We start from the raw sequence: 24362 nt of genomic DNA, 5'->3' as shown, positions 1-24362 counted from the left end.
ACTTATATAAAATTATTTAAAAGAATCGATTGTATTTTAATATAGTTTATACCCAATTATTTTAATAAACTAATATAACCTGATTAACTTGAAGAATTTAAAAACAAGTTGAAAAATTCTTAATCAATCTAATGTTAAAGAATAAAATTAAAAAAAATAATTAACAAAACAAAAAAAACACGTGTCAACCTAAGTAAACTTAATAAACCCATGATATAGATCATAAAACCAGAATAATCTCATTGAAAACAAACTAAAAAAACATTAAATTTAAAAAAAATCAAAGGAAAACATTATTGAAAAAAAAACACTATTTTTGCAAGATGTGTAGTAATAGCATTTTTATGAGAGAAATGCTAAAACAACATTTTGTTTAGCTTTTTCCTTGTAGTACGAAAAACAAGCCAAAATATTGCTTTTTTATTTTATTTTTGGCTCTCCATTTAGCACCTGGGTTGGAGTTGCGCCGACGAGGGCTCACAGGCTACTCACACTTGATTGAACCATATACATGCCGGACAAAACGCAAAGCTGCAAGATAACCTACAGTGCCCAGCATAAGGAAGCAACCAAAAGAGACGCAAGCCATGTACCCAAACATGAAGGAGGTTTGCATGAAACCAGACATTTCTGTGCGTGCGTAGTAGTAATGAAAGCAGTAGGCATATATAAATAAGCCAGTTGATCCGCCACAGAGAAAAGACCTGTCACCAAATAAAGCAAATATATCAATCCTCTAACACTCACATATCAGGCAGAAAACTGCAGTTAACATCCATTCAAATGTCTGCTCTTCCATTTGGTTGTAATTCATCTACAGATGATAAGAATTTGCTCCGATCAACCACCTTCATTAACATCAATAGCCAAAGCTCAAAAATTCCGACTTTCTTTTTTTGTATTAAAACCCAAGCCCACAATCTCCAAGATATGAAGCAATCTGCAGCATTTAGATATGAATTTATATGCACTATGAAACGAAGCTATGGATCAGAAAATTGCTTAGACGTTGGATAAATTACAGCTATATGCATACCTCCACCACCAGCTGTGGTCCTCAGCAGCAAGTTGTAAATGGGTCAATGTGGCCGTAATTAAAGCAGTGACTATCAGAAGACTAATAAAGATGATGAACAAGAAGCTGTAAAAGGTATAAATCCTGTGACCCCACACACTAGCAAAGATGTAGTAAAGTTCGGTCTGTATAAGAATGAATGGCAGAAATCCCGCAATTGCCATTTGAGGAATTGTTTGCCGATACCATCGCAATGGTGGAATCTCTCTGGGATATTCTGCGGTGCGACAAGGAGCTTGGAACTCAGCCTTGCTATTCTTCCCAATAATTCCACCTAAAACGAGCAAAGGAGATGATACAAGTGTCCATATAAGAGCTATCACAACAATCGTGCCAACAGGAAGAGCTGCAGTGGCAGTATAAGCAACTGCAACAGCATTCAGGAAGCAAAATGTGAGCAAGAGAGGTCCACAGAAGAGACATCCTGTCAACAATAGATTTCTAACCTGCCACAAATAAAGATAAAATTAACATACAACCTCAAGTAGTAGAGTTAGAAAAATTATTTCTTTCACCAAACCCATCCCTGCTAAGAAAGTCCATGAGCAAATACACAGTTTGTTCCTCCAAGCTGACAGTAAAATGAGGTTGCTGTGTATCCTGCAATTCCTGATGTGAGAGAATATAAGACAACCAATGCGGTGAGTAAAGCTCCCCGGTTGTATGGATAAAACACTCCTACCAGTGCCAAAATAAAAATGAAGACCGTGCTGCAAGGCACAAAGAAAGCATGTCAATTTTTTCAGAAGCAATAATAACAGTAAGGGACGAACAAATCACTTACAGAGTCAATAGCTGGGTTCCGGAACCGAGGCAGGCTGCAAACAGAGACTTGTGCCTGGGATACCTAAATACATCTCCATGAATGCACTTCCAACCCGTCTCTTCCTGATCTGCGGCTAATTCCTCGTCATTAGCATATCTAAATCAAAACAGAAAGTACCATTGAACAAAGAAAAGCCATACATACACACCCTAGGACATTGGAAGACTGAACACACTTACTGAAATGGATATAATCAACCAAAAAACACAATTCTTACTTGACAGAGTCATTGTTAAGGATTCGCAAGATTGCGGCAAGAAATCCAGCAAGAAGAAGAACTGCCATGCATGAATTTATAGCGGAATTCCGATGGATGTCTAAATGACGAGGCAACGAATATGACTGAGAGTACTTAGCCATCCTCTTCTCAAAAGGAACATCTGTTTCCTTCCACTCCACTGTATACAGAAACTCCACATCTACCTCTTTATCCTCAGTAAGTTCCACCATCGCTTTCGTATCACTGCGAGACGTAATCTCAATCACACGATCCTTATTGTAATAAATATTTAAAAGGATATGATTGAACAGGTAGTATCTTTGTTGCTCCTTATTAACCATCCCCAAGAACCCCCAGATGGGCAAGTCATCAAAATACATTTGATAATAATAGTCCTCATGAATAACAGCTCGAAACTTGGCAACATCTTCCTTTGATAACTTCTTCTTGCAAACAGGTACAGAATTTCTTTCGCGTAGAAATTCAATAGGGAAAGGCCGACTTACCAAACGATCGCCATTCAGTACTTCACCTAGAGACAGCCTTTTCTCCTTCGTTTTATCTACAAACAAAACCAAATCAGATAAAAAAAAAGAAAAAAGAGTGTCATTGGAGGGAGGGACTCTAACCTGGCAAGCAATACGGAAGATCAAAATAACGGTAGGTTTCGCTGGAAATTTTTTTAAAAAAAAGCATTAGCTATGAAAACAAGAAAAAGAAAGCAATTGAACAAGAATTCACTAGTTTTACCTAGGATTGTGAAAGGGTCCGACTTTGTTAACATAGAAGGGAACCTGGTCTCCTTGTCTGTACCGATGATCTGATTCATCTGAACTAGCCTGGTCCACACTCAAGACTAACAAAACGGAGACGAATAAAGTCGCCGGTAATATCTTCTCCGCCATTATGATGTTGAATAAAAGCTAGTTTCCCGTTCAACCCAGACAAACGCAACTGTTGCTAGTGTAGATGTATAGCGTTGACTTGTAAGGGAGCGGAAAGAAAGAGAGAAAGTGATGGCGGAACATTCAAACATGTATCTTGTCAGACCCCCCCACCTGAGGATTTAGCACAAAAGGTCTTAGACTTCGCTTTAGGGGCATGATGGTATTTTTATATTGGTTTTTTTCGTTTGTTATTGTTGGGTGGTTGCAAGAGTGATTTGGTAATTTGATTAATATACAAAGAATACAAAAAGGCAAACCTGCCGGCATGTTTGTTGAACACGCCAGCAAATGCGCCACTCCGTCGTCTTCAAATTTTTTAATGGCCTAGAAATATACAATTAGATATGATTTTTTATTTCTTCCTGGATAGAACAAAAGGAAAATAAGATTTTAGTCTACCGACTAAGTTTGTATTTGTTTTTGAAAACATTATTTTTAAAAACAATTTATATTTATTTATTATTAGAAAAGTTAATTAACAAAAAATATTTTTCAATCAAAAAAATTTAAATTAATTTTTTAAAAAATATTTTCCTCAAAACTTTGGGTAGAAAATACTTTATGAAAGTTATAAAAAATTTAGAAATGTCATCAATCTTATTCAAATTTTTAATTTATAAGATTTGTTTCTCATTATTTTAATAAACTTGAGAAACATAAAGCATTAATAAGTTATTTTTTAACTTATTTTCCATAACATAATAAAATACTGGAAAATATTTTTCAACTTATTTTTTATTATACTACCAAATATTAGAAAATAATTTACTTTTCTATAATTCATTAAAAAAAATACTTTCCAACAAATAAATAAGACTAAAAGAGTCACTCAAATGAAACCTTTTTGGCCCTATTTTATCATATAAAAAACTGAATCACAGATAAATGCAAATAAGAAAATGAGACACTTCAATTTTATTTTTTCCATATAACTTATTTAGAGTCGAATTAATAATAATAATAATAATAATAATTCAACAACAACACAAACTTTAAACCAAGATTATCTCAAGAAAAAAAAATATTTTACAACAAAACCTAGCTTTATAATTTAATTGATTTGGCCAAAACTTATAATCTCAAAAACATATAATTTTTTTAAATAATAAAATAATATTTTTTTAATTAAAAATAATAATTTAGTGACTTATTAATTGATTTAATGTCTATTTATTTTTAAGATACAACTTGCAGATGCATCTTAAAAAACATCTTTGTAATACTTTTAATAAGATTAAACCAGGTTTTAATAACTCAATGATTCAACTTTTTTAACGAGTCAAATCTTAAATTGAATTTAACAACTAATCCATACTAGTTATTAATTAGATGGTTAAAAGAATAACTTGAAAGGGTATTGCGTATGATACCCGCGAACATACAACTCATGTCGATTAAGAATCCTTCATTATTATTAATTATTATTTTTATTACCTTTTAAGCTCTATTTAGGGAACAAATACCTGGTATTACATTTTACCATCTGGAATTATCTTGTGAATAATAAAAATATCTAACATATAAAATTAATTTTTGAAATCACATACAAAAATAAATGGTAATATCCTAATTAAACAGAGTGCCTTGTATTATTTGTAGAGAGTATGATTGCAGTTATTTTTTAAAATATTTTTTATTTAAAAATATATCAAAATAATATTATTTTGATATATTTTTAAATAAAAAATAATTTTAAAAAATATTAATTTAACATAAAAAATTTAAATTCTTATAAAAATACTTTTAAAGAAAGAAGTTAAGAAAATATTTGTTTACGCGATAACTTTAATTTCTAAAGCCAACTGCATAAATATGATGTTCGGTAACAAAAAAAATACTTAACTGTTTGTGTGGTATCCATGTTTTTTAAGTTGAAAACCGCTAATTCCACGAAGCAGTTAAGAGCTGCTTCTTCTTGTGTTTGCCAGGTAAATAATTCACCCGAGCACTGTAACAAAAAAAACATTTAACTATTTATGTGTTACCCATGTTTTTTGAGTTGAAAACTGCCAGTTCCATGAAGCAGCTGAGAGCTACTTCTTCTTGTGTTTGCTAGGTAAATAATTCACTTGGATACTGGTCATGTGAATAGTGTGTTCACTGGACCACATCTAATCTAGTAATTTTTTTTAAAAAAAAATATATTTTATTTAAAAAATTAGTGTTTAATATTATTTAATAACACTACATAAATTATAAGAATATCGCATGATGACATAACATTTGTGAAATTTAATCGCAATTTTAATTTTGTTTCTGATTATATTTCACTTGATTTTGTTGTACACTCAAAAAATCATGAAAACAATAGTCTTTATCAAATGAATTTCATAAGTGATGAAATTGTAGATAAGTTAATAGAATAATAAAAAATATTTGATATAAATTATTATTTATTTAATAATATAATAATGATAGTTAAATCTACAATATTTAAATTAAAAACCATCAATATTAATATAAATTTTTTTTAATTATTTTATTACCTTAATTTAAAAATATATTTAACCAAACACATTAAATTATTTTTTATTTAATTTTAATTTTAACTATAATTTTAATCAAATATAAATATATATAAGTATCAAATCTATCTTAATTTAAAAAAATTATAAAATAATTTTTTTAAATTGCCATCATGACAAATTATTACAGTGACAAACACAATCTTGAGAAGAGCTAACTAAAAACAAAAGTCAAACAACAAATAAACAAATATACACTTGTTAGTTTGTTACTAGCTTCTTCGTACTACTACGAGAATGTATTTGCGCCGAATCTACACAGCACCAGGCCACTGTCAACCCCTCTCCCAACTTCAAGCCAGCTATACTTCAATACCCCAACTATAGTGCAATTTCAAACCTGCCCTTAGATATTACCAATCCAGCAATTCCAGTCTCTTTCTTTTAAAACAATCATCTATGGGCCCTAGTAATGCTTGCAATTTACATTTTTGTCCCTGTTTTTAGAACACAGAAATAAAAAAACCTTATTTGTCTTGGATTTTCATAAAAGGACTCAATTTTGACATTTCTTACGGCTTAAAGACAAAGATAAAAATAGGATTTTGTTTTTAATCAAGATAAAACCTGTAAATGACAAAAAAAAAACTAATAATTTTTTCATGGATAATGATATAACTAACTAAATTATATGATCTAATGAATTAACTAAGCTAATTTCTCTATTTATAAAAATTATTAAATACTTTTTCTGAAATCAATCTATTTATAAAAGTTAAGAGAATAATTAATTATTAACTAAATTGAATCACTATATTTTAGAAAAGTTTGTTCTAATAATGTAAATCATTACATCAATTTGATGCATAATATGCAATGGGATGTTGAGTTCAAAGACTAAGGGACTTAATTGTGATTTGTTAATAAAAAAAATGTAATTGAGGGATTTAATCGATATGTCTATAAAAATAAAATAGTAAAATAGAAATATTTATAGTTACTGTACGGATTTGGAATATTTAACATAATGGTGGACTTATTCATAGTTATCACAAAAAACAATCCTTACTAACACATCATTAGTTACGTCAAGTCTAACAGAGTCAAAAACAGAATCCTTGGCTTCTTCTTCCGTTACTGAACTCCGTTTCCTCTCTCTCCCAACCTTCTTACCAAGTGTTTCCTTTCCCCTCCATCTCCCCTCACTTTCTCAGCTACCAAACAAACAAAACCTCTAATGTCAACGACTACAGAACAAGGAAGCGAGTGGGAAGAAGTGATAAGGAAGATGTTACCAGCAGGAGTACCGTTACCTGACGAAGATCATCTCGATTACTCAATCGCAGTAGAATACGAAGGTCCGCCAATTCCTTACGAAGTCCCTCGCATCGACCCGTTGAATCTTAATTTACTCTCAATTCGGGCTTCCTCTCTCGCTTCTACTGAAGAATCGAAATCAAAATCAAGCACTCCACTTTCAAAATTCACTAGATTCAGCAACCAAAAATGTACCTCTGTAGGCTACTTTTTCTGCAATATCAGGCTTTCAACATTTATTGAAAATAATGTTGTTCTTCCATCTTACACAAAAAAGAACATGACTGGTTGTGTTATTAAAATAATATCAGGCTTTCGACATTTATTGGAAATTACATATATTGCTCACATTGCATTTCTCGATACCTGCAAGGCTGTAACTGTACTTGGTTCTTTTTTTTCTTTTTCATTCGACAAGGCCGTTGCCTTCGCCTTTGCTTTTGACACCTGTTATGGTCACTGTGTGCTATATCAGGCTTTCGACATTTATTGAAAATAACGTTGTTCTTCCATCTTACACAAAAAAGAACATGACTGGTTGTGTTATTACAACTATTTTCCTCCTTTCGTTGGTACCTCTGTAGGCTACTTTTTCTGCAATTTCTTCATAGTTTTGTTGAAACTGCAGCTGGCACCTTGCCCCGCTGTTTCTTTCAGACTAGCTGCAAGTTCTCTGCTGCATTAAATTCTGCTACTTTTTGTTTCGACCCGTTTAATGTTGAGAAGAAGTCCATAACTGTCAGCATTGCTGTTAGCAATTCTGTTAAAGTTGTTAGTTAATTTAGCTGACAGTTAGTTAAGTCAAGTAAATTTGTTAGTGTTCAATTCTTAGCTAACAATAACTGATTCTTTGAATCACAGGGGCAGCAGTTATTAGTTACCTTGCAGTATTGTAAAGGCTGTATAAAGCCAAATGATTGTTCATTCAAGATATACTATTCAGTATTCATCAAGTGTTCTTGGATATCAGTTTCTATCAATTGGTATCAAAGCAAAACAAAAGAAGAGAAAGAGAAAGCCGCAGGGAGAGGAAAAGAAAGCTGCAGTTGGTTTCTTTGTTTTTTCTACTGAACTATACAAAACAAAGAAGAGCCAAACTAAGAGATGGCGAATGACAATAACAGCAATTTTATACAACCATTCATACCGCGCTTTGATGGTCATTTCGATCACTGGAGCATGCTAATGCAGAATTTCTTGAGATCCAAGGAATTCTGGATCTTGGTTGAAACTGGCTACATAGAGCCAGAGGAAGGAGCAGGTGTGACTGAAACACAACAAAAGAAATTAGAGGAGTTAAAACTCAAAGATCCAAAAGTGAAGAAATATCTATTTCAGGCCATTGACAGAACCATACTTGAAACTATTCTAGAGAAGAACACCTCTAAATAAATTTGGGACTCAATGAAGAGGAAATATGAAGGAAATGCAAGAGTGAAGCGTTCAATCCTTCAAACACTAAGGAAGGAGTTTGAAACATTGGAGATGAAAACAGGTGAGAATATTACTGACTATTTTGCAAAGGTTATGACTGTAGCAAGCAAAATGAGAATCTATGGGGAGCAAATGCGAGATGTAACGATTGTGGAGAAAATTCTTCGATCCTTGACTAACAGATTCAATTACATAGGATGCTCAATCGAAGAACCTAAGTACATTGATATTCTCTCAATTGATGAGCTACAAAGCTAATTGATTGTACATGAACAAAAATTCCAGAAACACAACATGGAAGAACAAGCTTTGAAGGTGACATCTGAAGAAAGATTATATGGCAGAGGACAAGGCAGACGAGCCTTCAGAGGAGGAGGAAGAGGTAGAGGACGATATAACTTTGACAAAACCACTGTGGAATGTTATAGATATCACAAACTTGCCCATTTTCAGTATGAATGTCCCACAGTGAACAAGGAGGCAAATTATGCAGAACTGAACAATGAAGAAGAAATTCTATTGTGTCTCATGTAGAATTGTATGGCAACAATCGAGAGGATGCTTGGTTTTTGGACTCTGGCTGCTTAAACCATATGTGTGGAGACAAGGATATGTTCTGCGAATTGAATGAAGAATTTAGACAACTGGTAAAGCTTGGGAATAATACACGAATGACAATTCTTGGAAAAGGAAAAATCAAGCTGTTTTTGGATGGCATGCAGCACATGGTTACTGATGTATTCTATGTACCTGAACTGAAGAATAATCTCCTAAGCATAGGCCAGCTACAAGAAACGGGTCTGGCAATTCTTATCAAATTATGAACATGCAAGATTTATCATCCTGTGAGAGGCCTGATCATCCAAACCTGAATGATAGTCAATAGGATGTTTGTGCTAATAGTAAAGGCTCAAGTCAAAGATGTTTCTTGTTTCCATACATATGCACAAGATGTGTCACATTTATAGCATTGCAAATATGGTCATCTCAGCCACAAAGGACTTAGAACCTTGCAATATAAGAAGATGGTTCGAGGACTACCACAACTCCCTGCATCAACTACAGAATGCACTGCTTGTATTACTAGCAGGCAGCATAGAGAATCTTTTCCAAAGAAGAGTCAATGGCGTGCATCACAAAGGCTATAACTCCTCTACACAGACATATGTGGCCCAATCACACCAACCTCAAACAGCAACAAAAGGTACTTCTTATGCCTCATTGATGATTATAGCAAGAAGGCCTAGGTTTATTTCCTAGCAGAAAAATCATAAGCTCTTCAGCATTTCTAGCACTTTAAGAAGCTTGTTGAAAAAGAAACTAGACAATTCATCAAGGGTATAAGAACAGATAGAGGTGGTGAATTCAACTCACTGGAATTCAATGAGTTCTGTAAGTAGAATGGCATTAAAAGACAGCTAACTACAGCCTACACCCTTTAGCAGAATGGAGTGGCTGAGAGGAAGAACAGGACAGTGATAAACTTGGTAAGATCAATGCTTTCAGAAAAGAAGATTCCCAAAAGCTTCTAGGCTAAAGCAGTAAACTGGATCATATATGTCTTGAACAGATGCCCTACTAATGTTGTAAAAGACATGACTCTAGAAGAAGTGTGGATTGGAATGAAGCCCTCGGTTGAACACTTTAGAGTGTTTGGGTGTGTAGCTCATGTGCATATACCAAATGCAAGACGAACCAAACTAGAAAACAAGAGTGTGTGCTGTGTACTGTTGGGAGTAAGCGAAGAATCAAAAGGCTACAGATTGTATGACCTTGCAACAAATAAAATTGTAACCAGTAGGGACATAATCTTTGAAGAAGAAAAACACTAGGACTAGGATATCAGTTACAAAGAGGAGTTACAAATGAACTTAGAATGGGGAGAAGAAGGTGAAACTGATGGAGATGAAGCAAACAGTAGCGAAGATGCAGAGGCAATTGAGCAAAATATTACATACTCAGATGCAGAGTCAAATTGGAATGGCATTAGAGAATCTAGCAATGCTCCTACCAATACAATATATGAAGAAGATGTTAATCTGCATACAAGGAGGGAGACAATTATGCCCAATTGGATGAGAGACTATGTCTCTGGTGAAGGACTGTCAGAAGAAGAAACTGAATTGAATATGGCAATTGTAACTTCTGGTGATCCCGTGAGCTATGAAGAGGCAGTAAAAAGTTATAAGTAGAGGGAAGCCATGGATGCTAAAATGGAGTCAATTCAGAAGAATGAGACATGGAGTTTAACTGAATTACCAGCTGGAACTAAAAAGATTGGGGTGAAATGGATATATAAGACCAAGCTAACTAAGTCTGGTAAAGTAGATAAGCTGAAAGCCAGGTTAGTTGTAAAGGGTTATACTCAACAACATGGTATGGATTATACAGAAGTATTTGCTCCCGTGGCAAGAATGGACACTGTTCGGATGATCATTGCACTAGCTGCTAAAAAAGGTTAGCTCATATATGAATTAGATGTTAAGTCAGCTTTTCTGCATGGAGAATTAATTAAGTGAGGATTTATTTGTAGAACAACCAAAAGGGTATGAGCAGAAAGGAAATGAACACAAGGTCTACAAATTACACAAAGCTTTGTATGAACTAAAACAAGCCTCTAGAGCCTGGTTTAGTCATATTGAAGATAACTTCAGCCATGAAGGATTTCAGAAGTGCATCAGTGAACAAACTTTGTTTGTTAAAACCAGTGGAGGCAGAATTCTTATTGTGAGTGTCTATGTGGATGACTTAATTTTCACTAGAGATGATGAGCAAATGATGCTGGAATTCAAACAATCAATGATGAGGGTATTTGACATGACTGATCTAGGAAGAATAAGGTTCTTCTTAGGTATAAAAGTACTGCAACAGACCAATGAGACCTATATCTGTCAACGAAAATATACACTAGAGGTTCTGAAACGGTTTGAGATGGAAGAAAGTAATGCAGTAATGAATCTCATAGTCCCTGGCTTCAAAACTGACAAAATTAGAGTAGGAAACAAAATCGATGAGACTTACTATAAACAAATAGTAGGAAGTCTCATGTATATCACTACTACCAGGCCAGATATCATGTTTGGGGTGAGCTTTATTAGCAAGTTTATGTCTAACCCAACAGAAGTGCATCTACAAGCTGCTAAAAGAATATTAAAATACTTGAAGGGCACCATCAATTATGGTATATTCTACAAGAAGAATGAGAACAAGCAGCGATTACATACACTAATAGTGACTATGCAGGAGATCTTACAGACAGAAAGAGTACATCCGGCTATGTCTTTATGCTGAGTGGAGGAGCAGTCTCATGGTCATCAAAGAAACAGCCTATAGTCACTCTATCAACAACTGAAGCAGAATTCATGACAGCAGCAGCTTGTGCCTGTCAGGCAATATGGATGGGAAAGATTCTGGAGAAGTTAAACCATGAACAAAAAGGTTGCACCATCTTATGGTGTGATAACAATTCAACCATCAAGCTCTCAAGAAATCCTATTATGCATGGACACAACAAACACATTGATGTGAGATTCCATTTCTTACATGATTTAACTCGAGACAAAGTCATTGAACTTGTGCATTGTGACTCACAAGATCAAGTAGCTGACCTGCTAACAAAACCAGTTAAATTGCAGAAATTTGAAAATCTTTGAGAACAAATGGGAGTTTGTGTGATGCCTGACGTAAACTAATTGTTACACAAAATTAGTTTAAAGGAGAGAATGTTGAGAAGTAGTCCATAACTGTCAGCATTACTGTTAGCAAATCTGTTAAAGTTGTTAGTTAGTTAATCTAGCTAGCAGTTAGTTAAATCAGGTAAGTTTGTTAATGTTCAATTCTTAGCTAATAATAACTGATTCCTTGAATCACCGGGGCAGTAGTTATTAGTTACCCTGCAATATTGTAAAGGCTATATAAAGCCAAATGATTGTTCATTCAAGATATGCTATACAATTCAGTATTCATCAAGTGTTCTTGCATATCAGTTTCTATCATTGGCATCATTTTTTTTTTTAAGTTTTCTTGGGGTCTTTCGCCATTTTCCTAATTCATGTTCCTTGCGTTCTTTAGTTTGTTTTGCATAGATGTACACATATTCGATGTTGTTCTTGTTGAGTGGAACACAAGTCTCAATGCAGTGTGGGGTTTCATCTTCATTAAATTATCAAGGAAGGGTTTTGTGATTCATTGATCTGTTTTTTTTTCTATGGAATTTCTAGGATTCTATTGCGGGAATTTGAACAATTCAGATAGCTTCTTTGTGAAAATCAAGTTTCTTAGATTCACTTCAAGCAACAGTCGTTAAGAAAACAAAAATGAGAATAGTATTCACCTTGCGATCTGGGAGTCTGCTTTTTTCCACAGCTCATGTTGTTTTTCTCATTTGAAACTCATGTTTTTCTATTCGCCCAAATAATGTTTTACCCTGCCGGCCACCTGCTGACATGATTTTTTCTCCTGATACAGGTATAGTTGGGTTTATTAGTTTACGGGCTGACTAGAAACATCTTTAAGGATACTTCAGGTTTGTTTTCCATGTGGTTTAAGTTTTTTTGTTCTTTTGTTATCATTATCATGATTGGAACTTCCATGCAAGCCTCTAAAACATGTTCAATTCAATGTTACTATATATTGGCCTGCAATGGTTCTCTTATACTTTTTTCTTGAATTACAGTTCTTTTTGTTTTTGTTGTTAATGCTTAACTTCTGTTTAGTGCTGGTTAATTCCCTGTTTTTAAAAATTCTCAAGCCCTTCTTGGTATCCCTTTTACTCACCCTGAATTTCCAAGCACAGACTTTTACTTTAGAATTAGGTTTTTTGTCGCACGTAAGTGGGCACGCACTGATGTTTTTACCTACATTAATTGAACTGTAATATGCTTTCTTGAATATTGCTATCGTTAGCAATCGTAACAAGTGCATTTTTTTATTTTTTTTCCAGGACGCAACTTTTTCCAAACTTCAGTCAAGCGAACATTCTATATGCTTATGATATTATCTTTTAATAAGTCAAAGTTAATTTTTTTTTTTCTAGATTGGGGAAGTTAATGTGTTCCTAGTTTTCATCAAATTAGTTTATTGTTAATATTATATAGAGACCTTCTCTGTTTAGTATTGTAATCAGAACAAAATAATAAAAACATGCATTTATGGTATTGAGCTCAGTTTTACCAATTATTTCATACAACAATCTTCTTTAATTCTGTTTCTGCAATTTGTTTTCAACAGATTTGATATCAAAATTGATTTCTTCTCACTCTCATTTTATTTTACTGGTAAGAGATAAGAATTCTATATCCCTTCTTATTTGTAAAATAGACTTTTGCAATTTTTTTAAATGATGGAAGATCGTCGTAACGCCGCATACGTACGACATCTTCAATGCTTCTTCATCAATTATCTCTACTTTTTTCTACAGAGCAACTTAGATTTAAATCTTTGATGAAGAACATCATGAATATTAGAGTTCGTGTATGAAAACTATCTTCATTTTATAATATTTATGGATATTAGTTGATGAGGAATATGAACAACCATCTCAAACATGATCTGTTGCATCTTAGACAAAAGAAAATGTAAAAGAATATAAGCAAAATATGCATAAAAATACAGGAGTAAGCAAATCAATTTATCTCATAATTTTTTTTTATTAAGAAGATAAAAGAAATATAAGAGATTTTAAAAAATGAAGTTCAGGGTTATAAAAAAGCCATCTCTATAAAGCCATAGAATCTATGAAGAGGATTTGGAAAGCTTAGAATGAAGAATAATAAATTAGTCAAAATTTCTCTTTAAGCATCTCTAAAATCATCAATCAGATAAAAAGTTGTGGTAATAATGTTTTTGATAAAAGAGTTATTAAGAAGATTCTCAAAAATTTACCACTTAAATTTAAACATATAGTTATTATTATTAAAGAATCCAGAAAATTATCAAAACATACAATTCATGAATTGATGGGATTCTATGAAGCATATAAACAAAAAAATAAATCAGTATAGCAAACAACCATTAGATAACCATTTCACATCAAAGCAATTTTTTTGGGTAGGAAGGCAACCATTAGAGAATGAATAATCCTAGTAATTCTATTAAATAAATTTAAAAACATTTGAGTAATATGAAATTCTTTATATGTTTTTTAATTCATTAAATTTTAAAATCTTGGATTGAGAATTATCTCCTTGAATTATTCTAAAGTTTTAGTTTCACCCGTGCATTTCACCCGTGCATCTTATCTTGGCTTTCTTTAGACTTTATTTAATAAAAATATATATTCATTAATTACTTTACATGAAATTAATGGCGTAAACTGTAATTGTGGTGTGTGATTGCAAACTGCCTACAATAGCTCATGGTTAGAGCCAGGTACCAATTAATTTGGTCCTCATAGGCTGTCATTTTATGAAGGCCTTAAAAGCCCATTAGCAAGTATATCCAAGTTATTTTTTATTGAAGGCCCATTAATTTTTGTATGACGAATCCAATGGGTGTGATTTTATTTGCTTTGTTGTCTTAAAAAATTCCATTGGAATTGATCAAGTAAAGCCTATTATTGCCATTAGTCAGGCCAATGGAACATGATGAATGTCACCCTTTTTCTTGAATAATTTAATCTTCCATTGCTACATAGTTGGAAAAACATTAATAGGATCAAATGTCATTAATCATTCCCAGAACTTTATAATTATATATATACAAACGCATGAGGAGAAAATAGAAAAATTTAAAAATGGTAAAATCAGATTATGAAAAATAGAATTATACTAGATGATTTACTTGTACTATGTCGTGGTTCAAGTCAATTTTTTTTTAAATGTAAAAAAAATATTCAAGGGTGACTATAAATATTGTCTGAAGCTTAAATACAAGTCATCCTAAATACAAGTCATCCTAGAAACTAGGATTTTAAGCCTAGCTATGTTGGGCCACCCAAGTCATGCCCATATGGCTGGGTTTTTTTTATTCTTTTAATTTATTTCTTTCAATTACATCTTTTAAGAGATTTTACTAATTTTTTTAACAGTTATTTCTTTCTATTGGATAGACTTTATAGACCTTCAATAAAGAGTTATTCAGAAGATGAAACGTCCTTTGAAAGTCATAAACAAAAAAGTACAAGAGTAATGATCAGCCAAAAGCATATTGATTCTCTTATGGCTTGATAATGGGGTTGTGGTTGGATTCCTGGGGGGTTTGTAACAATTTGCTATTCGTAAAGTCATAGAGGTACGCGCACTTTCAGTTAGTCAAAAAATATACAACAAGAATTCGGTAGCAAATATAGTAAACAAAGGCCAATAGGATCCAAAAAACATTATACAAAAGCAACTTTTAAGCATGAAAAGGTTAGTTCTCTTTTTCTGTGTCAATGTCCTTTTGAACATTCACATTACAAGTCCAAATAGTATAGGTACATTTCCATTTGAAACAACTATTGTTTTTAGTTGTAGTCATGGTTTAAAAAAAATTATAAACTTTTAAAATATAATCAAACACTAGAAAACCACAATCACAATGAAAACTGATGGTCATAGCCAAATTAGTGATTCCTACACAAACTCTAGTTATAGTTGATTGCTTAGATTTTTATATCTTTTATGTCGCCCTTGGATTAATAAAAAGATACAAGATTCTAGTTGTTATTCTTAATCGTTTAACTTTTTGCACCATTGATAACTCCTGTTTTTCTTTTTGATATATTTCAGGTTCTGATTTGAAGCTATTTCAAGTTAATTATAGATAAAAATACTTCTCAGTTCATTTAGCTTCAAACACACGTACAACATATCTTTTGATTTTTTTTTCTATTTTTGATAAAGTTGATAATTTCTAATTGATGAATCCTTATATTTGTTTTAGTAGAACTTCAAGCTTCCTTTAACTAGAAATACCAAACTTTTAACACTAATAACAACCACTAATAGCACTATTTTCACTCTCCATACCAGCAAACCACACCTGAGTCTTCCCTAACAAATTCATCTCTCCAATCTATGTCATCATTTGCTCTTTTTCTTCTTTTTGATGAAAATATATTTTCTTCTCAATCTTCTTCTTCTTCTTGAGTTTTTGATTTTACATTACTGTTTTTTATCATATACAACACGTATCTTTCTTCCAACATTATAATGGTTTAGGTTTTGTTTTAGCATCTAGATGATTTTTGTGAATTAAATTAGAAAGTTTAATAATGTTTTTAATTGTTGATGACGCGCAATGCATTTTGGTTATTGTTCCTTTCACAACTTGTTTTAAATTTTATATATAACTCTTTTATTTTGTTGAATCTTTGCTTACCTTCCAATGTTATAGTTGCATGTGACTGTGAATATTGGAGTTCTTCCCTTCGTCCTTTCTTTTATATGTTTTTTTAATATTTTAAAAAGTAAATTTCTTGTTATACAATTTTATATTAGATCAGTTGTATCTTGCTTCTTATGTTGAACTTGATCTAGTATTATATATCAAAATTTGCATAGAACAAGCTCAATATTGTAGTGATTTGATTTTTTGAATAAAATTGATGATCACATTAGGAGAATCTCTATGATGTTCTCTGATGAATGTGAAACATCCCCTTCTCAGACCTTCTTTATACATGTTTGAAGATTTTCTTGTTTTTAAAAACTTAATAAATGCTTGTGATAGGTGTATGTGACACTAACATGTTTTTTTTTCCTGCATAAAGGCACAACATCTTGGGTAAGAATGCCAAAGGAAGATAGACATAATCATAGTGTCATTTCTCTCAAAATCTGTTGTGTAGGTATGTGATAACATTATCTTAACAATTTTAATTATTTCTCTATTGCATATTATTGGCACCAATCTTTTTGAAAAGTTAATTTGTAGATGGTAAATCACATGATTATACACCAAAAAAAAACTAATTTTGATAAAATTAAAGTATAATTTTTAGTTATCTGACATAAAAGCCCAGTTGTTTTTAAAATATGATAACACTCTATAAATTTTATAGAATACATCTTTTTTTTCTCTTTGTACAACAATTTATTCTCCCAATTGTTTTTGTGCATATTTCATGTGTTCCCTTTCTAATTAAATTGCATTCTTTTGATTTTGATGAGTGATCCATTAGTTTTGAGTACATGATCAACTGATTAAGATCACAAGTCTGACCTATCTAATTCTTTATTTCTTTCTTTGAATTTTAATTTAAATCATGATTAAGAATTTATTTGAGATTTGTTTATTGAGTACCACTTAATTTTATGTTTTCTTTTCTTTTGTTGAGATCATTAGCCTTTTTATATTAAATTAGCTTTCATGATGTTTTTTATTTTCTTAAAAAATGATTTAATCAATTTTTTTATGTATGCCTATTTTACTATCATGTTGTTAAATAAAAAAATGATAAAAAAAATAAAATTCTTTGACCCAACTAATTCATGTGCTTAACAAATTAACTCAAAATCTCATCATCTCAATATTTTAAAAACAATATTAAAACACCATCTCCTTGAATTTTTTTAAAAGTCAAATTGGAAATTTTTTTCTTATTCAAATGGGTCATGTTTTTCCTTACTTGGTTGATCAAGTCATATAAATTTAAGTTTTATTTTATTTAATTTAAAATCTGGGCTAGGAAAGGGCCTAACCTAATTGATCATACTTCTTCTTTTTATTTATCAAAATTAACTTTTGATTCGAGCCACGACAAATACAGGTAAGTTAATTATGGATTGTAACAGTAGTTCTATTTTTTATTTTGTCATTTAAATCATTATTTTTTATAATTTGGTCATCTAACTTCTTTTTTTATATCATCCTTTCACATTGTATTAATTGAGGATTAAGTTTGATAATTTGTTTTTTTTTGTTTTCTATTAGGTTTTTGCGGGTTAAAAAAGAATATTCTAGTGTTGAGTTTATGATCAATTTTGTGAAAAAAATGTCTCTTTTATTGTTTAAATAAATAAATAAAAGGATCAAATTTAAAAGTGGGGCAATATGTGTGCTTCTTCTTATTTACCCAACTTTTTTTGTTCATCATCTTTTTGAGAAGTAATGCCTTGGCATTATTCTCAAATTTTATTTTGATTTTTTTAGTTTGAAAATTATACACTTTGGTTGAAAACTTGATTTTAATCATATTTAAGTTTTTGGATTTAAGTCATCAGAAAAGTCATTCATTGGTCATATTTCAGCAACAAGAAAATATGTTATTAGTGCCAATTGATTCTATTCAATGAAAGAACTTCTATTTAGATGTTTTTTTTTTACTAGAAAAAAATTAAAGTTTAAAAAAAAATCTTTATTCTAGTTTAATTTAGTTTTTTTAGATTAATTTAATGGTATTTTGAGTGGAGGAGTTAGTTTCTTGATGTTTCAAGGATATTTTATGTTAAAATAATATTAAAAGTTAGAAAACTCCAAATTCCACAAAGATCAAATATTTTAACTTGTATTTATTTCTTATCTTTATAAGTAAGTGCTGACATAAACAATTAATTTTAGTTTTTGTAGGTATACATGATCCTTAATTTTATTTTTTTTGTTAAAAATATGCATCAAATATTATCTTTGTATTTAATTTTTTTAAGGTGTACATTTTTTTTTAAGTTTAGATAAACTTGCACATAGCGCGTGTCCCTAAGCAGTAGATATATTAAGATGCACAATTTAATTCTCATGCACAGTGCTCGTTGATTCTTGAATGTTTTGAGATAATCTAACCACCGAATATTCTATTGGGATTCATACTTTATTCGGACATTGATTCAGCAGCATATTCGCATATCCCTTTGTTTCTGTTTATGTCATGTTCTTCTTCCTCTCTCTCCTACTCAAGTAGCAAACGGAAACTGCCCACCGTTTGTTTCTGTTACAATTTGCTGCTTCTTGTACAGAAACCTCTAAATGAAGCTTCGAAGTTATTAAAGCAATTAAGAAAACAAAAAAGATCAACTTGATGATGCGGAAATTAATTTATAAAATAAATTTTTAGTGATGTCACAAGTCCTTCTGCTTCAATAATTCCATTTTTTTTGTGGCAAAGTTCCACCATTGTCACGAGCTATTGGATTTCTTTTTGCTATGGGTAATCCGAATTGGCTAATTTTGGGAGTGTTGATGTAGAAATTTCCATACCTTACCTAACATGGCCTACGCATTGATGAATTATTGAAATGTAATAGTTTCATCACCACACTCAACTTTTCATGTCTCTTATTTTCTAAAGCTACATTAATTAATCAACCAGCTAACTTTGTCTATAAAATAGAGCCTCGTAGACTAAAAATGATAGGACCTGGACTGGACTCCCTGCAGCATAGAGAAGTTTGAAAGTTACTATTTGGTACAAAGAATTATTCCCACCAAGATTCTGTTCTGTGTATCCATTTCACCTCTATCTGAGTTTTTTTCTCGGTTCAGCTCTAGCTAGAGAGACATGGCAGCAGGTCTTAACAGCGAATACATGGCTCTATGCCTTGTTTTGATGATTAGTAGTTTTGGTTTGTGCTTGGTCTCGACACATGCAGAGCTTCGAAGGTTTGAACAACCTGCAAAAACTGACGGGACTCTTTCCTTTCTGGTGCTTGGAGACTGGGGCAGAAAAGGTGCTTTCAACCAGTCTGAAGTTGCTCTTCAGGTTCTACCAACTTCCTTGCTTTTCTTTAATTTACACCATGTTCTTGTATGTGTGCGCGCGTGTGGGAGGGGAGTTTGAGAAAAGTCATGCAACATGTAACTGGCATTTCCATCTTTTGAAGAGCTTTCCTTCAATTAATTCCTGCCTATGATTTGTATGGATACAGATGGGAAGGATTGGAGAGAAGCTGGACATAGATTTTGTGGTTTCAACAGGCGATAATTTCTATGATGATGGGTTAACTAGTGAACAAGACAAAGCATTTGAGGAATCGTTTACCCAAATCTACACCGCGAAGAGTCTGCAAAAGCAGTGGTATAGTGGTGAGTACACAAACTGGCACAACTAATGATTTTGTTTCAATATTGATCTTATTGGATTAGAATTCTTTAACATTTTTCTTATCTTTCTTTTTCTTTTTTGCAGTGTTGGGAAACCATGATTATAGAGGGAATGCGGAAGCACAGTTAAGCCTTCACCTCAGGAAAATAGATAGCAGGTGGCTTTGTTTGAGATCTTTCATTGTCGATGCTGGTGTGTAGCTTCTACTTTTTAAGCGTTCCCTTTCGTTCATGTCATATATAGACTGCACTAGCTATTTTGTTCAATTTTTCAATTGTACAGGATGTATTCATCCAATAACTAATTAAATCATTTGGTTTTCTGTAGAATTGGCTGAAATTTTCTTTGTGGACACCACTCCTTTTGTCCAATCTTACTTCACTGATGCCGAGGGCCATACTTATGACTGGAGAGGCATTGGTTCTCCTAGAGCTTATATCGCAAACCTAATAAAGGTGTTTATGTTCATTATTGTTTCACTTTCAAAATAATGCATCAAGTTTACAGCATGTGTAACATTAATAGCCATTCAATTAGAAGCCTATGATCAACTGTGTAAATAATCTGTGGATAATTTATCTGGTGGACTGTACCCTTTTTTTGGAGCAGGATCTAAAGTTGGCGTTGAGCGAATCAAGTGCAAAGTGGAAAATTGTCGTGGGTCATCACTCAATTAGAAGCATTGGACATCACGGGGACACTAAGGAACTTGTAAGCAAGCTTCTTCCAATCCTGAAGGTAAACACTATCACTCGAATTCAGTTCCCTTTTTCTCTGATAAAATGGTTCTCGACACAAGATTGGAGCTAATCCTCTGCTGTTTTCACTAAATTCAGGCAAACAAAGTGGATTTTTACATGAATGGACATGACCATTGCCTTGAACACATCGGTGACGCAGAGAGGTACACCTTAAGCGATATGTGTTAGTGGAAACAAGAGTTTACGAAAATGTTACTAATGTTGGACAATTTTTTTACAGCCCAATACAATTTCTAACTAGTGGAGCTGGGTCTAAGGCATGGAGGGGTGACATTAAAAAACAAAAGACAGGCGGGCTAAAATTCTTCTATGATGGTCAAGGTTTCATGTCTGTGCAGTTGACTCGGGATGCAGCAGAGATTGCATTTTATGATGTTTCTGGCAATGTTTTGCATAGATGGACTGCAACAAAGTCGCTTTACGCATCAATATAAGGATCCAGAGCTAGAGGATCGTCATTGTTATAGTTATGTTTTCTTAATATCATTATCGTGCTCATTCTTTGTCAATGGGCACTATTTTAATGGTGATCCAGTCAGTGTCGCATCAAAAAAGAAAAAAGAAAGTGCCGGTGTCATAAACATCATGAAAGTGGTCAAGCTTCTATCAATCTTGATGGGATTCCCTTGCTTGCCACACACCTACGAATCTTTTATTAAGCAAAAAAAAAACAGAAAGAAAAAGGAAAAATGGGTTTTACAAGAATGTTTTGCCCATAAAATTTGGTAAATCAGAGCTATAACAGTTGAACTAATCCAATAACCTGAACAGTATGTGCAATTGACTGTGTCTAACGGTAGGCTCTAGCTGAGTTCTACCGCTACCATGAAGAGGTGAGATTGTCAAGTTCTATACTCAATAGTGATGGACATACAGTAACGTTTCATTATGGATTATATGTCAAATTAGGTCCAGGCAACAAGTAAGCAACCTTATAGCATCACCTTCAACCCATCTTCGTTCCTCAAATTTCTTGTCCATCCATGAAGATGGACAAACTTCATGCGTGTCTTTTACTTTGAACAAGACAGAGTAAGAAATTTCCTGGAAAGTGGATATGATGATGACCCTGGATGGCTTTGGTCCTTCAATACTATTGAGTCTTAGTCTTTTGCCCCGAATGAATCTTTATTCTGAGAATGCATCGATTCAGTTTGTAGCTCAATAACATTTTGTTTTTTCCCATCTTTGCCAACTGGAAAGTTCTCCTCCTGAGGATATCATGGCTGGTTGCCGTCACCATTTCACTTCAATGCACCTCATATGGAGGACCTGCCTCCATGTGCATGCTCTTAATTTTGGTGGGAGAAACCCAAATCAATCAACAGCGAAAACAATTCTTCTTCCTCCTTTTATGAATCTGTTAAGAAGCAATTAATTAGAGTATAATATAAAAATACGGAGTAGACCCTAGCCTCACTCGAAAATACGGATTAGACCCTAGCCTCACTCAAGAAATTTTGATGTTGGAATTAATTATTGTTAATTTATTATTGAGATAATTATACTCTTGGTGCCTGGATTTTACCAAAATTTTTATGAGTTACTAATTAACTTAATTTATAAAACGTGTTGCTTTTTTTTACTGTTTACCTTTTATAATTTATTGGAGTGTAATGGTGATATATATATATATATATATATATATATATATATGAAGTTGGCTCTCGAACTTGTTTTTTTGCATAATTGAGTCTTTTGAATCCAAATTGAAATTAAATTACATGTTTTTTTTTAAGGATTAAATTAAAAAAAAAAACTTAAGTAAAAAACACAGGTATGATAGATAGTATCTCTATAATTTGTTTGAAAAGTTTATTTTAATTTTTTATCCTTTTAATCTATTAGGTGACCGATCAATATAATTTATAAATATTATATTTTAGAACCATATTTTATTTTTTTATTTTGAATTTCTTTTTAGTGGAGGAGAGAGAGGAGATCGTCGGATTCAAATTTAGAAAGAGAAAGTTATTATTAATAACAATTCTAGCCACTAAAATAATCAATTTTATATCAAATGGTTTTATATAATTAAAAAAATTAAGATTAAGTGTTTTATTACCTTGAAAACACTTAAATATATATCCAAGTTCTGAAAGATTTTAAATTTTGGGTTGATTATAAGTTTTAGTACGATTTTTTGTATTTTTTAAGTCATAGATTGGTTGAACAAAATTTCAAGAGTGTTTATTAAATATTTTAGAATAAATTGATTGAAAATAAATTTTTATAAGTTTTAGTATGGTTTTTTGTATTTTTATAAGTTTCAAGAGTGTTTATTAAATATTTTAGAATAAATTGATTGAAAATAAATTTTTATGTTAAAAAAACAAGAGCTCTTTGGCTTTTTTGAATTCTGGACAACTATAAATAATATATTTTTTATTTTTTTTAACAAAGAATAGGGTAGGCAATGTTTCAAAAAAACAAAACCCCATGTGCCAATCTTTTATTTTATGGGCCAAACATTAGGTCTGGCTTACTAGGCCTATAGTGTCTGGCCTTAGTATTGTTTTATTTTTATTATTATTAATTTTTTATATATATTTTAAAAAATATTTTTTGTATTTATATTTTTGTTTACCTTTTATAATTTATTGTAGAGTGTAATGGTGATTTAAAATATATATATCAGTGCCCTTATATATATATATATATATATATATAAAGTTGGCTCATTGTTTGCACAATTGAGTCTTTTAAATTCAAATTAAAGTCGAATTGCATGTTTTTTTTTTATAAGGACTAAATTAAAAAAAAATTAAGTGAAAAATACAAGTAATATAAATAGTGGTTCTATAATTTGTTTGAAAATTTTATTTTAATCTCTTATCTTTTTAATTTATTAGGTAACCAATCAATATAATTTATAAATATTATATTTTGATATTATACTTTATTTTTTTATTTTTAGTTTTTTCTAATGAAGAAGAGAGAGGGGGTAGTCGGATTCTGATTTGGAAAAAAAAATTATTATTGATAGTGATTTTAACTACTAAAATAATCAATAATTAATTGTGTATCAAATGATGATAATTTAGAAAATTAAGATTAAGTGTTTTGTTATCTTGAAAACACTTAAAAATATATCTTAATTATGAAAGATTTTAGGTTTTTGGTTGATTATAGGTTTTAGTATGTTTTTTGTATTTTTTTTTAAGATCATAGATTGGTTAAACAAGATTTCAAGAGTGTTTATAAAATATCTTGAGAATAAATTAATTGAATATAAGTTTTTATGTTGAAAAAACAAGAGTTTTATTTTTCTGAATCCTGGAGGTTTTTATATTTAAAAAACAAGAGATTTTTTTTTTTGAATTCTGAAATGATGTATATTTTATTTTGTTAGCAGAGA

At 31.7% G+C, this 24362-nt stretch overlaps 2 protein-coding genes across 3 annotated transcripts; one reads left to right on the top strand and one right to left on the bottom strand.

Annotated features, from left to right (window-relative positions):
• Positions 1-395: 395 nt before the first annotated feature.
• Positions 396-3183, bottom strand: LOC105110432 (transmembrane 9 superfamily member 2-like). Of its 2 annotated transcripts, XM_011005468.1 has the most exons (7): positions 2872-3183; positions 2751-2791; positions 2119-2683; positions 1860-1997; positions 1629-1785; positions 1037-1521; positions 396-704 (listed from the first exon to the last, which is right to left on the bottom strand). In XM_011005468.1, the coding sequence occupies exons 1-7, from the start codon at positions 3024-3026 to the stop codon at positions 485-487; spliced, it is 1761 nt and encodes a 586-aa protein (XP_011003770.1). In that variant the 5' UTR covers positions 3027-3183; the 3' UTR covers positions 396-484. The 2 variants fall into 2 exon arrangements, with proteins under 2 accessions (XP_011003770.1, XP_011003771.1); XM_011005469.1 differs by lacking the exon at positions 2751-2791 and having other exon boundaries at positions 2872-3036.
• Positions 3184-19474: 16291 nt separating this feature from the next.
• LOC105110431 (purple acid phosphatase 17-like) lies at positions 19475-21534 on the top strand. Its single transcript, XM_011005467.1, has 7 exons — positions 19475-19901; positions 20068-20224; positions 20328-20435; positions 20571-20698; positions 20853-20981; positions 21080-21147; positions 21225-21534. The coding sequence occupies exons 1-7, from the start codon at positions 19701-19703 to the stop codon at positions 21436-21438; spliced, it is 1005 nt and encodes a 334-aa protein (XP_011003769.1). The 5' UTR covers positions 19475-19700; the 3' UTR covers positions 21439-21534.
• Positions 21535-24362: the final 2828 nt, after the last annotated feature.

Source organism: Populus euphratica, unplaced genomic scaffold, assembly GCF_000495115.2.
Source record: "Populus euphratica unplaced genomic scaffold, PopEup_1.0 scaffold253.1, whole genome shotgun sequence".
Classification (NCBI taxonomy): Eukaryota; Viridiplantae; Streptophyta; class Magnoliopsida; order Malpighiales; family Salicaceae; genus Populus; species Populus euphratica.
Note: the sequence above shows the minus strand (reverse complement) of the source record. Positions and strands in the feature narration are given on the sequence as shown.